General features: G+C 40.9%; 1 protein-coding gene across 2 annotated transcripts in view; it reads right to left on the bottom strand.

Annotated features, from left to right (window-relative positions):
* Nucleotides 1–374: 374 nt before the first annotated feature.
* LOC109320049 (carbonic anhydrase 3-like) overlaps nucleotides 375–13,082 on the bottom strand; it is a 91,786-nt gene continuing 79,078 nt past the window's right edge. For both annotated transcript variants that reach the window (XM_019549988.1, XM_019549981.1), the window contains exons 3-7: nucleotides 9,638–9,756; nucleotides 7,847–7,939; nucleotides 6,441–6,506; nucleotides 5,433–5,588; nucleotides 375–1,692 (exon numbers count right to left, since the gene is read on the bottom strand). In XM_019549988.1, coding sequence (XP_019405533.1) covers nucleotides 1,573–1,692; nucleotides 5,433–5,588; nucleotides 6,441–6,506; nucleotides 7,847–7,939; nucleotides 9,638–9,756 — 554 coding nt within the window. In that variant the 3' untranslated portion in view covers nucleotides 375–1,572. The remainder of the gene's footprint in view (nucleotides 1,693–5,432; nucleotides 5,589–6,440; nucleotides 6,507–7,846; nucleotides 7,940–9,637; nucleotides 9,757–13,082) is intronic.

Here is a 13,082-nt window from a genome sequence, read left to right as displayed (position 1 = left end):
CAAGAAGTTCAAGCAGGATATATGTCTAAATATACAGAGGCTGGAAAGATCCAGGAAAATACATGCAAACTAGAAAAAAATGCTATTGCGAATGAGGTTTTACAGAGCCAACAAATGAAATCATAAAAACAAGTGTCATTTTAAGATGCTAATTCCATGGAATCACAAAAATGTGACAGTATCCTGCAGCACAAGCAAACAGGTTGAATTTAAGAGTTATTTTTATGTTCCACAGGAATATAGTGTGGAAAGTCTTTCCATTCAATTTTTGTCCTATTATTTTTCCCTGCCTCTTGCAAAAGGAAAAACAAAAAACACCATTTCTTCTGTAGATGCATTTATTAATATTGGTTCACTTAAGGCAGAAATGCTGTTACTTTAAGTACACTCTACAATCTTGGTTTATTGCTCTTGCAACTGTAAGCCCAACAGCAAGAGATTAGAACATCATAGTCAATTGCTTTTATATAGTAAGAGTCAAATGCTGGTCTCAGATATTTGCACACATCTCATCAACATCTGTATAAAATGCATGTGAGGCAGAATTTGGCCTTGAGACAGGTAAGTGAAGTAGAAAAATGTATATAAAGTAACTTATAATGCTACAAAGCTTTCTATAGAAACAAACAAGTAAGACAACCCAGAGAGTCAGGAAAGTAAAAGCCTAAAGCTTCTCAAAAGTCATGTAATTTCAATTGCTGCAACTTTAAAATGGAAGTTGATCTAGTAAACAGAACAAACCAATGTCACAATAAAAGTGAGAAATTCCCATTCTACACTGTTAGTTTGATATAATACCACGATTTCAATTTTTTTAAATGTCTTTCAGTTCGTTAAAATCATAACTTGTTTGAGTATCAACAGGAATTTAGTGAATCTTAGTGCTCCCTTTTTCTGTGAATACAAAATCTTAAAGTACTCTCTCAGGTATACCCATAAATGTATATAATACACCACCTTCCAGCTCTCCTGTGCAATATGAATTTTCATTTCTACCTGGGAGAAAGTTTAAAATCTTTGCATTCTTCTATGCCTAAGGAAGGGTGCATGAACCTGAAAGCTTGAAAATAAAGACTTTACAATAGTCTAGTTGGTCTAATAAAAGATATCACCTCTCCCATACTGACTGCTTATAAATTACACCAATACAAATGAGAGTTTAATCTGTATTGACCATTTTAAAGTTGAAAGTAACTTGCACTTCTTCTGAAAGACTCTTTGGTGTTGAAAAAGGCAAATACTAAGGAATATGATGGTAATTGGAAAATGTCTTTTCCAGTAACTACTTTTTTTTTCTTTTTAAGAAATCTTCACAAACAAGCAAATGTAAAAGCTAAAGCACTTAAGAACCAAGCAGACTCCATATTTCCATTTTATTTTGAGGATTTGCCTTGAGTAAACTTTGCCCTTCTACAATTAGATTCAGTGATCCATCAAATTTTGTTATGCTGAGATTCAGTCTCAGGACCTCTGGATGAAGATGTGTGTAAGAGTTGAAGAGGACATAAAGCTTACTAGGCTTTGGGATATAGAAATTTCGTCCCTTGAAGACACTTCACTTCAGCAAAGATTTCACAGGAATGAGGAGCTCACCATTCTATAATACCGAGGCTGAGGAGGGCGCCAGTTATCCACAAGTGGACGAAAAGGTTCATTTTCACTATTCATGGAAAGGCTACGGAGCTTTGCCATCTGCAAGGAAACATAATAAAAATGCCAACATGTGTTCATGGAATTGAGTTGGAATTCCAATGGGTGAAATAGCATCCACTGATCATTAAACAATGGATCAGTGTACCAATGGATCCTTTGACCCTTCCCACCTCTTCTGTAAGTGATCTGCACTCTCACCTTCCGAGTGCAGACAGAAGTGCAGCTCCCCACTGCAACTGAGAATGCTTTGCAAAAAGCATTTTGAGTTGCAGTGAGCCCCCAGATCAAACAAGTTCACTTGTGGTTCCAGTGGGGTGGGGGTTCTAGCTGCTGGCTGTGAGCCTGCAGCTAGTTTCCCCAAGCACTGGCCCCTCTTCCATATGAGCCTGCGCTGGTTTCAGAACGGGGAGGGGGACAAGGACCAGAAAGAGTTCATTCAAGGGGTTCCCAAGCCAGCACTGGAGAGAGGACTTGGTGAACTCCAATTTACCCATCTGGGGGCAGGCTCCAGTTCACCTACCCACCCCTGGCAGCAGGAACACTTTATTTAAAGCTCATTCAACGAGCTTTTATCGAAAGTGCCCCTGCTGCCATTTCATTTTGAAGTGCGGGGACACTGATACGCAAGACACTTGACGCTGCTGGAGCGTGGTAATTACCATGCTCCAGCAGACTTGATTATATCGACTCGATTAATCAAGTCTGCTCCAATACACTATAATTACAATGCATCAGAACAGCCTTGCCTGTGTATAGGAGCATAATGTTTCCAATGAATAGCTGAAATGCTGCTGTGCATAATTTCCATTTTGTGAGAGAAATGCCCAGTGCAGCATGAAAAGAAGATACACAGTGGAGAGTTATACAATAAAATGTGCAGTTTACAACTGGCCTAGAGAATTCTCCCCTTTTATCTCAATCCTTTACCCAGAATGTAGCCCAAGCAACTGGTTTATACACTGTAGTTGCTGGGGAAGAATTTTTCCCTGTAAATTTATAGAATTGCAACAAATGCCATAACCGTCCTGGCCCATGTGCTACTGTATAGGGAGGGTAAAATACCAAGGGATTCATTGCTACTGTTGTATCTAGGTACTCTATTTCTAAAATCATTCCTAAAGCTAATTGTCTGAATATAGCAGTCATCAAAAATATATCACATGAAAGTGAGCACTTCCTCAGCACTTAGTCATTGCATTTTAAATGAATTTAAAACTCACAGTTGCTCATTAATAGCTACACTTTCATCAGGGTTACAGATAAATCCCTAGTTAATCCTCTGTAATGTAAATAGCCAAATTGGTAATGAAGCTCTAACCACATTTGTGGTAACCCATCAAGAAGACTTAGCAGAGCTCACCTCAATTGTCCATTCAAAGGCAGGATTCCAAATATCAAATACCTTTAAATCTTGACATACACAAGGAAAAATAATTGTAGGATTTGTGTAAATACAGTCATGTGCTAATGGGTATTGATTCTTGACCCTTATCTCTCAGACCCCATTATGTTTTGGTGGTTTACAATGTCATTAATGTTTTCATAGATTTCATAGACTTTAGGGCTGGAAGGGACCTCCGAAGATCGAGTCCAGCCCCCCCAGCCGAAGGGCAGGAAGTCAGCTGGGGTCATAGGATCCCAGTAAGATAAGCATCCAATTTGCTCTTGAAGGTGTTCAATGTAGGTGCTTGAACCACCTCCAATGGCAGGCTGTTCCAGACCTTGGGGGCTCGGACAGTAAAGAAATTCTTCCTTTTGTCCAGCCTGAAATGGTCTCGCAGTAGTTTATGACTGTTTGACCTCGTCATCCCTTGGGGCGCTCTGGTGAACAAATGTTCCCCCACATCCTGGTGGTCACCCGTGATAAACTTACATGTGGCCATCAGATCACTCCTGAGCCTGCACTTTTTTAGGCTAAAGAGCCCCATGGCTCTCAGCCTGTTGCCGTAAGGTCTGTTTTCCTGACCTCTGGTCATGCGCATGGCTCTTCTCTGGACTCTCAAGTTTCTCCACATCCTTTTTTAATTGTAGAGCCCAAAACTGGACGCAGTACTCCAGCTGCAGCCTCACCAAGGCCGAATACAAAAGGAGAATGATGTCCCGGGATCTGCTTGAGAAGCATCTATGTATGCAAGCCAGCGTTTTGGTTGCTTTAGTAGCCGCAGCATCGCATTGCAGGCTCACGTTCATCTTGTGGTCAATGATGACCCTCAAGTCTCTTTCTTCCGTAGTGCTAGTTAGCATAGCACTGCTGAGCTTATAAGGATGCTACAGGTTTTTCCTCCCAAGGTGGAGAACCTTGCATTTTTTGGTGTTAAACACCATCAGGTTCTCATCCACCCATTGGCTGAGCCTGTCCAGGTCAGCCTGGATAACCTGCCTATCTTCTGGCGTGGATGTTTTGTCCCAAAGTTTGTTTTCTTGTGTGTACTATACTGATATGGCATATGTGGTCTAACTGGAAAGCCCATGTTAGCTGTACCAATTATATGACTGTTAACACTGTATACATTAAATTTCATTAATGATTTCAAGTTTTATGGTTTGTGGAATAACCAGTTGTACCTTGCCATTGCATTCTAAGGCAAGGACAACTACCACTCCCAATCGAAGACAAAAGAGGCCATTGTTGGGATGGGTGTGAGGCAACTGGAGAGTAGCAAAGGCATCTGAAAGGATTGGCCCATCAAGCCAGAGGAGCTCCAGGTACCTCAGAAAGACTGGAACTTTCTGCACAATTCTGGTGATCCATGAACAATTATAATAATGGGGGAAGGGGGGACTTGCCTTGGAGGTTTTGGCAGTTTAGCTACGATATAATCAAGGTCTTTGAATCTCAGGCTTTGGAGGTTTAGTGACCCCAGCAGCTAGTGCTGGCAGAATCAGCAGGAAATTTGAATTCTGGGGAGACTGGCAGGTATCTCAGGAGGACTAAGGTATAGCTAGATTGTTTTCCTGTCTCCAAACAGGGCTGGCCCACAATCTGGGGGGCCCCCTGCAAGATATAGTTTTGGGGCCCCCTAATCCATCAAAAAAAAAATCAAAATTGTGGTTAATTGTGGTATAAGCTCACTGAAATAAAATAGTTGGGGCCTGGCTGTGTGGATGTGGGCTGTGCTACAAGGGGCACAGAGTGGGAGCAGCATGTGCTGGAGACGCCTGGGTTCCCTCCCTGGGGCTGGGGCAGGAGAGGAGCCGGGAACTCCTCCTCCACTTGGCCTAAGAAGCCCTGCATTGAGCCCTTTAAACATGGAGCAGGTGACAGGGGGTGAGTGGGGCATGGCTCCTTGACTGCGGGACCCCTGTGGCCACAGGTGCCACAGGATAAGACACTATTAAAATGTGTTTGGATTCATGTTCAAGGCATGCTGATGGGCAAACTGCTAAGTCTAAGCCTGGAAAAATGAGTAACAGGGAGGACAAGAACAGAGCAATCCAGGGCAGGAGCAGGTAGGCATAGGGGCAGGGGCAAGCAGGAACCAAGTAATGATTCAGGTAAGAGTGAGGCACAGGTTCAAGCTAGGCTAGGCAAGGTTCAGGGAGGAACTAGGCAGGAGCAAGGCACAGGTTGGGGTAGAAGAGGGGCAGCAGGAACCAGGATAGGACACAAGGAAACCAAGGCTCAGGAACCAGGACTAGGAGCAGGGGACTAGGACTAGGAACCAAGAGCTCTGGGACTAGAGCTGCCACTGCGTGTGCCACTCATCCTACCTCATTCATCATACCCCTCAGTGCAAGCCATGCCAATGGGTTGGTAGATGTAGGTAGATGTAGTTTACCTGATCTGGACTGACAATAATAGGTTCCCTCAGAATAATCCAGGTGATGACCTCTTCACAAGGAGGTGTAGTGAAGGAGCCATGGTAAGTCCAGTAGTCTCGAGATTTAGGAAAAAGAATTGAAGGATCAAAGTTTGGAAAGGGAGCTTCTTTCCCCTTAAAGAGAAAAAAAACAAGCAAATCAGAAATCTCAACAGCAGCACAAGTAGAGATACAAGTCTTGCTTAAAAGGAGGATTGAAGTTCCCATAGAAGAATCAATGAAAGGTCCAACTTCATTCAAGTGATACAACTCCTTTTCCATTCAAAAGTTTGTTTAGAAATTTATTTTCCCAGAAATGACTGTTAGCCCAAAGCCAAGGTCTCATTTATATAGCACACACCTTATCAAATTGTCCACTGTGGCAAGTAAGACTTGTAAACTTCTGAGAAACTCTTTTCACCAAAATATAATGTTACTTAATAACTGTGACCATACAAGAAATATCAATATCTATGATGACTTCAACCACCTACCAGAAGCACTTCCAGTCCACTTCTGGGTCCGCAGCCAAGTGTGCAGGCCCCCCTCCCGTGGTGATTGGTTGTAGGGAGACCCAGGTGCCCCCCAGACCCAGGAGGCACCAGTCAGAGCTGGGGGGGTCCCCCGCTTTCTCCCCGGTGGAACTGGAAGTGGACTGGAAGTGCTTCTGGTACACTTCCAGGTTCACTGCCAAGCATGTGGGGGCCCCCCTATGCTCCCACAGGATGCTCCATCTGCCCCAGCATCTCAGCATTCACAAGGTGCCTGGTACTTTGAGGTACGTAGAAAAAACATTTAAAGCTGTGTCTATGTTTGAATCATCAAATCTCTCAATCTCCACCGAATCAAAATCAGCAACCAAAGCTTTGAACAGCCCTAGTGGTTATTGTAAATTGCAGGGCAACCACTATGTATTATCAAATCTGACTTTTTGGTTTGCAATTGTGCTGCATCTCACTTAACCTGATACAATAAAAACTGTGTTACCTTTGACTTAATAGCTCCAACTTCTTCAAGAATTCTCTTCATCTCTCGTTTGATAGGTTTCCCCACCTCAAAGTAGAAAACATAAGGCAAAAAATAGTTATGCCAGAGGATTTTTCTTGTATGATGCTTCACTGTATATTACAACTATTAAAAAAAACCCTGTACTCCCATCTGTCAATATTCTCAGAACATACCATAGTTAAATGTTATACTTTATAGAAGGCAAAAAGAACATTTCCTGAATAATATTTGAAGTAACTAATTGTTCATAATTCTGCTATATGCAAAACACACACACACACAAGACTCAATCATGCTCCAGTGGAAGTGAATAGTATAAACTGCACTGCCTTGAGAGGGGACAAGATGAGCCTACACACTTGATGCACAAGATATTATCATAATTAAAAAGGGAAGTGACTTCACATCTAACAATTCCACTGACCAGAAACAGAAAAATATAGTTTCTTGAGCATGCCTATTTACCATCTGATGGTAATTTCCCTCTCAAAGGAGTACTATAGCCGTTTTTGAGCTGAAATTGTACATGTGGGGGTACAGGGAAGATTAAGACAAAACTTTGAGAGAGATTGTTAATGGAGATCAGGCAGGAAGTAATATATAGCTGATTGCTGTTAGATAGGCATCTACTGTTGAAATCACACCTCTCAAACAAGACAAATGCATCTTGGAGATTCCATCCCCCCTTGGTCCCCAAGTCTACACAATGTTTTGGACACACAGATGTGGCATCAGACATGTCTGGAAATAATACAAGCTTTGCACAATAATAAATTTGGTACTGTCAGGGCTGGACCTAGGGAGTCTATTTGAGAGTGGGTATCAGCAAAGTTAGGTGTCAAACTCACTTTGTGCCCTGGGCCAGATCCAGGCTGGATTCCTTCCACGCCAGATCAGTCTGGCATATGCAGCAGCAGTGGCGGCTCCTAATCTAACCAGGGGCATGCAGCAGCAGCTCCGGCTCTGGCACAGGGCACATGCTGGTGGAGTCATAATCCAAGGAAATAGGGTTGTGGTGGTGGTGACAAGTGGCGTGGTTGGAGGGTAAGTAGGGTTTTAATCATCTCTTGTTAATCAACCTGCCACTAATCCACCAGTCCACCAGCTGCAAGGGCTCCAGTTTCTGCAGTAGACCACTGCCACTGGTTACATATCCTCAACTTCTGGTTGCCCTGGTGGCCTAGAGTGGTTCTGAAGGCTGGATCACCCCTAAGGTAAGTTTTAGTAAGTCCAGACCCAAAATAAGCTAAAATTCCTGTGTTCCATTCTGATCTTTTTCTTCTAACATGATACAATATTAGAAAGTACAATGGTAATTCGTTTTTGCTGCAGTGGGTCAAACAACAAGCATATGCTTCATGCAACGATGAGCACTTTTTACTTACCTTCAGAAAAATGGCCAAAATAGCCACACCATCATATCTTCTCACAGCATCAGCATAATTACTATGTTTTGGATTCCAGTGTAATAGATGAAGCTGGAACCAAAGAAATTTAAAGTACTCTAAATCCTATTATGGAGTAATAAGCATCAAAATTCAATCCAGTATCCCTGGGGCACTCAACTGAAAGAGTTCAGAAAGCATAGGAAATACAGGATAGAACTCCAAATGCCATAAAAAGCCGACATGTGATTGTTTAAAAAAAACCTCATGAAAGTGCTGGGACAGGTATAGGATATAGTTACACATGTTGGCTATTTTGCTTTTAAACGTAGATATTTTAATATGATGACTGTGCAGAATAACTTTAAACATGATAATGTAATAGAACCATAGAAAATTAGAGCTGAAAGGGACCTCAGGAAGACATTCAGTCCAACCCCCTGCTCAAAGGAGATGCTTTGAGATTTTTAACCAGGCATGCAAAAGCACACATGAAGTGTTGGAGTTACCCATTGATATCCTCCTCATCCTAGCTGGATATTCAGGATAAACACATTCTAACAAAAGAATCATAATTCATTTTATAAATGCATTATAAATCATTCTGCCCATGCTTTTGACTCTTGTCCTCACCCTGCATTTGTATGAGATTATCAAGAACTACTGGGGCATCTTGTCCATCTCTGATTTTTAGTTATTTTTAGTACATTTTCCCCACAGGTTTTTTTTTCTTTTTTCTTTTATATGTCCTCCATATATTTACATAGGTACTAGTGTCGTGACTGCTACTGAGTATCTAAACACACAGAAAAATCAGGAATAAAACAACTATTGAATTTAGAATCCTTTGCTCACTTTTTTGTTGGCATACTGTGACACTTAAGGTCAAATCCATATAGCCCAAGGTTTCTAGTTACACTTTGTACTCTAGACATTCTCTCTCTCTTCTGTATTAAGGAAAGAGGTTAAATGGCAGTCTTCCAAAAAACACACTTGAAACATTTTGCCTGATGGAACAAAAGCCAGAGTTTGGGAAGATGGAGTCTGCCCACTCAGCCTGCAAATAGAAGCTACTAAAGCCAGACAGCTTGACCATAACAACTGATGCTACAAAACATGTGGAGATCCCACCTGACAAAGTTTGAGGCCAAACGACATGTAATTATGCATATGGTCTGCCAACTATTATTTTTTTAATGAAGAATGGGCAGAGTACTGTATAACTCTACATACAGCATGTACAGATTTTAGAACTGCAACACTAACAAAATACTTCAAGCAGATAGTTCATATTTTCATGGCAATATAGAAATTAGAGAAGATTAGAGACCGTAGAAATATCTATACACCATTAATAACTGTACAAACATTCTAATAATAAAGTGAAAATGTAACAAATTACATTGTTTCATTTTCCTCCCCTCGTATTCGTGAAAAATTTTCCTACATGTGGTATGCTTTGAAATAAGCAAAAAACAAAACAAAACAAACATCTTTCCAGGAAGGATGGTGTTCAGCTTGGGGGATATTTACATTTTTGCTAATGGGTCCAGATTGCATGTTTGTTGGAAGCAACTCATCCTGTTTCACAGTTAAGAAACTCTGTAGAAATAAGAGGTTTAATCTATAATCACTAAACAGAAGTAAGTATTTGTTAGGTGAAAGATAAAAATCGGTGTTTTTCCCTGCTGTGGAACAACATTAAATTGTCACCTGGCCCCATGTCAGCATTTCAAAAAAGAAAGAAAGAAGAAAAAGGAGAAAAAAAAAAAAAAAAAAAGCAAATCCTACCTCTCCTGCATATTTCACTCCATCCACAACATGCTCTGACCCCTGGTCATCAGACGAACCCCAGTGGAAGTGGAGCTGACGCAGTCTGTAGATTCCTGGGAGTGGTCCACCTCTCAGCACTGCAATTGATTATCTGCATCAACTAAGCTCAGACCTTTCTCAAAAAGCTTTGCAAGCATTTCCTGCACAAGAGCAAACCTTAAAGCTGCTGAGCACCTTCTAGAAATCCAGTTTATTTTGGTGGGCCTTGAGGTACTTCACTTCTGGCAGAATTTGGTCTATATCCTTCCATTTAATTCCACAGCTATAAAACTGCCATAAATCAGATGAAATCCTAGAATTTGATGGCAAAGTCTATGAAATGGGTCTACAGGCGCTATGCTTTCAACCCCAAACTACAACAGACTAGTTTGAAAAGTCATGGATATTTAAAAAGCCAATGTTTTCTGTAAGGTAGGTCTAGTTCCTGAAGAGATGACAGGAGAAAGAAATATGTTAGACAAGCTGCTATTTTCCCCTACAAACATTCAACAGGTTTAATTCTTGCAGCACTGCCATCACCTACAGGACTGACAGCAGTGAGGGACCTTATTAAAAGATTTTTGAAATTCCAAATATATGTCAAATGGATCTTCCTAGTCCACGTGCTTAACACCCTTGAAGAACTCTAAAAGATTGATAAAGTAGGATTTCCCTTTACAAAAACGAACCTGACTTCCCCAGTAGATCACAATCCATGTAACTGTTGATTTTATTTTTTATTATAGATTTTTATTCTAAACAAATAATGAAGATTTTGGATTATAAGATGAACAGAAAAATTATGTTTGGACATCCAATTACTTGTTAAGGATAGTTGTTAAGGATACATCTGATTCTGTCAGGCATTAATGCCTTCAGTTGCCCTTCTTTAATGGCCATACATACAAGGCATCCAGAAGTTGACCCAAATGGGCCTTCCTAATTAGCTGTATCTAATGTACATCTCAGGCTCTGAAAACTAAATCCATAACCATCTTACCTGAAGTATCAAATAAATTAAAATGTCAGAAGGATGTGAAAAGTTATCAGCTACTGCTCATGTGTTTACTCAGATAGGTAATACAGTACACTATTTCCAAACAGTAATAGTAATAGCTGTAAAGGATGTCAATCCTCCATTAAAATAGATTTGTAAAACCGTGTAATCCCATTTGAGGGAAATACTGATAAATTATTTTCACTTGTGGATTATCAGTTATTTTCAATCTGGCATCAGGTGAGGCTGTAAGATTTCATACCAAAAATGCATGCTTGTCTCTATAAATACAGAATAATTTGTGTTTCATTGTTTTGAACAACTCATGACATGAAAGACTAAAATGCCCGCAAAACTAATTTAAACTTAATTACTTAAATAAGAGGAGAGAGTTTTACTTGTGTTTTGTATGTAGACATGACATAAAGCACACAAAAACACTGTGGTGCTCCAGGAACCTACTCAATACACTAAAATATTCTACAAATGGGAGTGGATTATCTGAAGTGCTCAACAAACGTGAAACTAATGAAATATTGTTAAGAACACAAGTGTCATACTGGGTCAGACCAATAACCCAGTATTCTGGCTCTGGAAGTAGCAGCAGTGTTTGCTTTAGAGCAGTGAAAACCAACTTTTCTGGCAGGTGTGCCACAACATAAGCCCTTCATCCTTCCTGAGTGTTACTTCAATCCCCTTCCCCTGCCTGATCTGTGGCTCAGCTTCCTGGTCTTAGCCCCATCTATCACTGTGTTCCTTGATCCCACCCTGAACTGCATCTAAAGTGGTCTATCCCTTGACCACTATCTTGTCTGGTGTTCATTATCATTGGTTTAGAGGTGCCGGAGGATTATCTGTTCCGTTTAACAGCCAATAATAGATCCATCATGCATTAATTTGTCCAGTCCCTTCTGAACTTTGCTATAGAACCTGCCTCTATAAACAATGGTTCTCAACCTTTTTAGATAAATGGCACTCCTTGGAAAATGCAAGTTCTTAATAAAAAATTAAATGAAAACTACAGGAAGTAATAGAGCAAATCTTCCTTTGCAAAGAACTCAGAAAGACCACAACAGATCAGAATGTTTTAGCACTACAAACTCCTATTTGAAGTATCTGGGTTTATCTTGCGAATCATGTTTGTATACCTAACAGTGCTAAGATTCAATAGCAACTCATGGCACCCTGGTTGAGAATCACTGCTCTAAGATGTCCTGTGGTAATGAGTTCCACAAGTTAACTATGCACTGCATTAAAAAAATATTCACCCTTGTTGGTTTTAAAAAGTGGTTTCCTACTAATTTTGGTGGGCTCTCCCTAGCTCCAATATTCAGGACGTAGTGAAAAATAGTGCCGTATTCACTTTGCCCACACACAGTAATTTTACAGACTTCTATCATATCCCCTCTCTGCCTTCTCCTTTCAAAACTGAAGATCTCTAGCCTTTTTACTCTTGGTATGGAAATTGCTCCATACACCTGATCATTTTGCTCTTCCCTATACTGTTTCTAATTCTACTACAGCATTTTTGAGATGTGGAGGCCAAAACTGCGCAGTATTCAAGGTGTGGGCACACCATGGACGTGTATAATGACATGATGACATTTTCTTTTTGTTTTTAATTCTGTTCTGCCCAACACTGTACTAGTAGTTTTAGTCATCGCTGCACATTGAGCTCTCCAAAAACATCAGCTATCTACAATGACTCCATGATCTCTTTCCCGAACTTATAGCAACTTGTCCCAAACCCAGCATTGTGTACATGTAGTTGAGGCTATTTTTTGCCCGATGTGCATTACCTTGTATTTATTGACACTGAAGTTCATCTACCTTGCCCATATACTTAGCTTTGCATGATCTTTCTACACCTCCTTTCTATTCGTCTGGGATTTGACTCCTGGAACAATTTACTATCATCCGCAAACTTGGAGACTCCACTGTGCAGGCTCATTCCCAGGTTGTTGATGAAAATGTTGAACAAAACTGAACCCAGCACAGATAACTGCACAGATGACCTTCCTCCCTCCTGAACAGAGGCCATTTAGCCCTACCCATTGCTTCCTATATTTTAACCAGCTCTCCATTTAGGAAATAACCTTTCCTCCAACGCCCTGGCAAACCAGCCTTCCCCCCCCCAAGACCTCTGGTGAGGAACCATGTGAAAAGCTTTTGGAAAATTCAACTATAGTGTGTCACTGGATCCCCCTTGTCCATGTGCTTGTTAACCCTCAAAGAACTCCAGAAGACTGGCAAGGAAGAATTTCCTGTTATCAAAACTATGCTGACTCTTCTCCAGCTTATCATATTTGTCCATGTGACTGATTATTTTCATAGTTTCATAGTTTCTAGGGTCAGAAGGGACCTGAGCAGATCATCGAGTCCGACCCCCTGCCATGGCAGGAAAGAGTACTGGGGTCAAACGACCCC

The sequence above is a fragment of the Crocodylus porosus genome, unplaced genomic scaffold, assembly GCF_001723895.1.
Source record: "Crocodylus porosus isolate Cpor-Errol unplaced genomic scaffold, CroPor_comp1, whole genome shotgun sequence".
Taxonomy (NCBI): Eukaryota; Metazoa; Chordata; order Crocodylia; family Crocodylidae; genus Crocodylus; species Crocodylus porosus.
The sequence above is the reverse complement of the archived record's forward strand: the minus strand, read 5'-3'. Positions and strand labels throughout refer to the sequence as shown.